Genomic DNA, 3026 nt, shown 5'->3' on the forward strand with positions numbered 1-3026 from the left:
AAGTCGATGAATCGAAGCATAAACAACAACAAAAAAATCTGTTTTTTTTTTTTTTTTATTTTTCCACCAGATCCTGGTCCAGAACCGAGAACCGGTTCGGTTCCTGACAGATGTTCATCATGTGATTCTGTTCTGACCCGGAGGACCAGGCGGTTCTGAAGGTTCTGTTAACAGTTCAACAGAACCACCATCTTCCTTCCTGTGGACTTGGTTCTGATCGGATCAGAGGTTCTGGGCCTCAGGTCGGATCCAGATCAGCCTTCGGTCCAGTTCAGTCAGAACCAGGAAGACTTTTTAAATCTGGACTTTAAGTTTTTTCTCCTGCTGGCTCTGGTTCTGGACTATCTGATCCGAACGTCACGTGACTCCTCCTGACCTCAGCCGAGCCTGAAGACACGAACCCGTGACCTACCTGAGTCCAGCTGGGTTCGGATCAGCTGGGTCCAGAGTTCTGCTGCTGACTGAGAGTTCTCATGCTGTCCGGGAAGTTCTGACTCAGTTCCCAGCAGCTGATCCCGCCTCATCCCGGAGCCTCTGGCAGCAGAACCGCGACGATACCGCACACTTCCGCTCTTCAAAATAAAAGCCCTCTGCCTCCTAAAGTAAAACTTTTTACAACAAACTGAGTTTTTTAACTGGTTGTTTGGGTTCAAATAAAGTCAACATTTAACTGATTTATCATCAAAGTTAAATTCTTTGCTTCAAATATTTGATTTTTTTTATCTAAATGTTCTTCACGGAGTAAAATCTGAATATCGACTCAAACTTTCAAACATTAAACAGCAAATAAATCAAAGTTTGACAAAAGTTAATTATCTTTAAAATAATGTAGGTCAGTTTAAAGAGGTTAAATTCTAAAACTGAATTAAATAAATATCCATCATTTCATTTATTTAAGTAAATTATTTCAATGAGTTCCAACGCCTGAACTGAGGTTCCTTCATGCTCTTATTTTGGTGGCCAGCCGCCTGACTTCCGGTGTGAGTGTGTTGAACTTGACTGACAGCAGCTTGAGGAGGATACTTCCGGTTCCAATCCTGGAAACTGATTAACCAGGAGGGTCAAAGGTCAGAAACAGAACCCTCAAAGCCATCAATAATCTGTAAACTGTTTAAAGTGATAAATTTAATTTTGTTTGTACATTTACAAAAACTTTAAATACATTTACTTCATTTAAAAAAAAAAATTACAGCCGACATGAGAATGAAGTCGAGAAGAAAAACTGATTTAAATTTTGGAAACAGCAGCAGAAACACGAAGATACTTCTTCCAGGAATAAATACGAGAGCTGACAGGTTACCCAGAATGCACCGCGGCGTCTTTGTATCCGTTAGAAGAGAAGCTCGTTAAGAAGAAACTAATTAAAGCAGAAAATAAACCGATTAAAAACCATCCATGGCTTCTCTAAGGCACCACATGAGGAAGCGTTGGTGTTTGGACCCTGAAGAACCGCTGGTGCCGAATTCCACGTTTGGCATCAGGATGTTGAACAGAACAGAAGAGAAGAGAACACGTTCCACGCCGGGCAGAACCGAGGAGGAGGAGGAGGAGGAGGAGGTGGTCTGACTGAAAATCTTCATCAACTAAAACCAAAGTCTAAAAAACCCAGAGTGAACAGAACCAGGAGCAGGAGCAGGAGCAGGAGCAGGACCAGCAGATCTCAGATTCTGCTCAGGTCCGTTCGGATCTCATTTAGACTTTGATCGAAGCACAGAACCCGATCAGAACCGCTCCCAGCTCCCCTCAGCAGGAAGGCTAAAACGCTGCTGAAGTATAAATTAAAATTTAAAATCCTGCAGCTAAAATCTTTGTTTTCATGATGAGATTTTCTCCAGCAGCTCAGAAACTGAACTAAAAACAGCTTCAGACCTTCAGACCTGAGACCGAACCATTCCAACCAGAACCTGAACCTCTGAGGAGATTCCTGCTGGGAGCCTGCAGGTTCCTCCTGGTGCTCCACAGAACCTCGAAACTGAAGGATGAGAACTGAGCTCCTGCAGCTGCTGAAGGTTCTGTACGAGTCCTGCAGAAGGTTCTGTACGAGTCCTGCAGGACGGTTCTGTACGAGTCCTGCAGAAGGTTCTGTACGAGTCCTGCGGACGGTTCTGTACGAGTCCTGCGGACGGTTCTGTACGAGTCCTGCTGAAGGTTCTGTACGAGTCCTGCTGAAGGTTCTGTACGAGTCCTGCAGGACGGTTTCATCACCACGTCTCCAGCTGTTTCTCCAGATGGGACGAAGTCAGAAAACAGAAATGTTCTTTAATGTGTCTTTAAATTCAAAGAAGGGACGGAAAATAAAAAAACTTTTAGAAGCTGAAGCCTGGTGAACCGTTACACCTCCACCTTAAACCATCAGAGGAAGTACAACCCCCCACCACCACGGGCCGTAAACCTGGAGGAAGTACAACCCCCCCCACCACGGGCCGTAAACAACCCATCAGAGGAACTAAAATGTGTCTGAAAGCAAACTGTAATCTCTAAAGTTTCAGTTCATCCTAAACGAGCAGAAAGTGGCGCTCGCTCAGACGGTTCTGAGAAACTCGGCCCAGTCCAGCATCCCAGGAGGCCCCCCCAGTCCCAGACCGGAGAGTTGAACCCGTCTGAGGGTCTCACAGGAAAATCCCACAAGTCTTTGCAGTCTGGATGAGTCAGTGGCGTCTTCCTCCAAACCACACAAAGACAGATGGAGGGGGGAGGGGTCATACATCGAGGGAGGAGTCAGAGGGGGGGCGCCTCTCTGTTCCCCTCAGCCTCTCCACCTTCTTTATGACCTCTGACACGACGCACACCGAGGAGGTCAGGGTCACCAGGAACAGCAGGTCTGCAGGACCGAGAGAGTACAGAAGAACAGCAGGTCAAAGGTCAAACATCGGGACAACAACAGGTCAAAGGTCAAACATCAGGACAACAACAGGTCAAAGGTCAGGACAACAGCAGGTCAAAGGTCAAACATTGGGACAACAACAGGCCAAACATCAGGTCAACCATCAGGACAACAACAGGTCAAAGGTCAGGGCAACAACAGG

The 3026-nt window shown here is 46.1% G+C and overlaps 2 protein-coding genes across 3 annotated transcripts in view; both read right to left on the reverse strand.

The window, feature by feature from the left end:
- Positions 1-556, reverse strand: part of LOC108250177 (zinc transporter ZIP1) — a 9235-nt gene extending 8679 nt beyond the window's left edge. Inside the window, exon 1 of the mRNA XM_017439935.3 lies at positions 413-556. The gene's annotated coding sequence lies outside the window, so the exon portion shown is untranslated. The remainder of the gene's footprint in view (positions 1-412) is intronic.
- Positions 557-1105: 549 nt separating this feature from the next.
- The window catches only part of atp2c1 (ATPase secretory pathway Ca2+ transporting 1), a 27938-nt gene continuing 26017 nt past the window's right edge, over positions 1106-3026 (reverse strand). For both annotated transcript variants that reach the window (XM_037980146.1, XM_017439936.3), the window contains exon 27: positions 1106-2821. In XM_037980146.1, the coding sequence (XP_037836074.1) occupies positions 2700-2821 (122 nt within the window). In that variant the 3' untranslated portion in view covers positions 1106-2699. The remainder of the gene's footprint in view (positions 2822-3026) is intronic.

Source organism: Kryptolebias marmoratus, linkage group LG16, assembly GCF_001649575.2.
Source record: "Kryptolebias marmoratus isolate JLee-2015 linkage group LG16, ASM164957v2, whole genome shotgun sequence".
Lineage (NCBI taxonomy): Eukaryota > Metazoa > Chordata > Actinopteri > Cyprinodontiformes > Rivulidae > Kryptolebias > Kryptolebias marmoratus.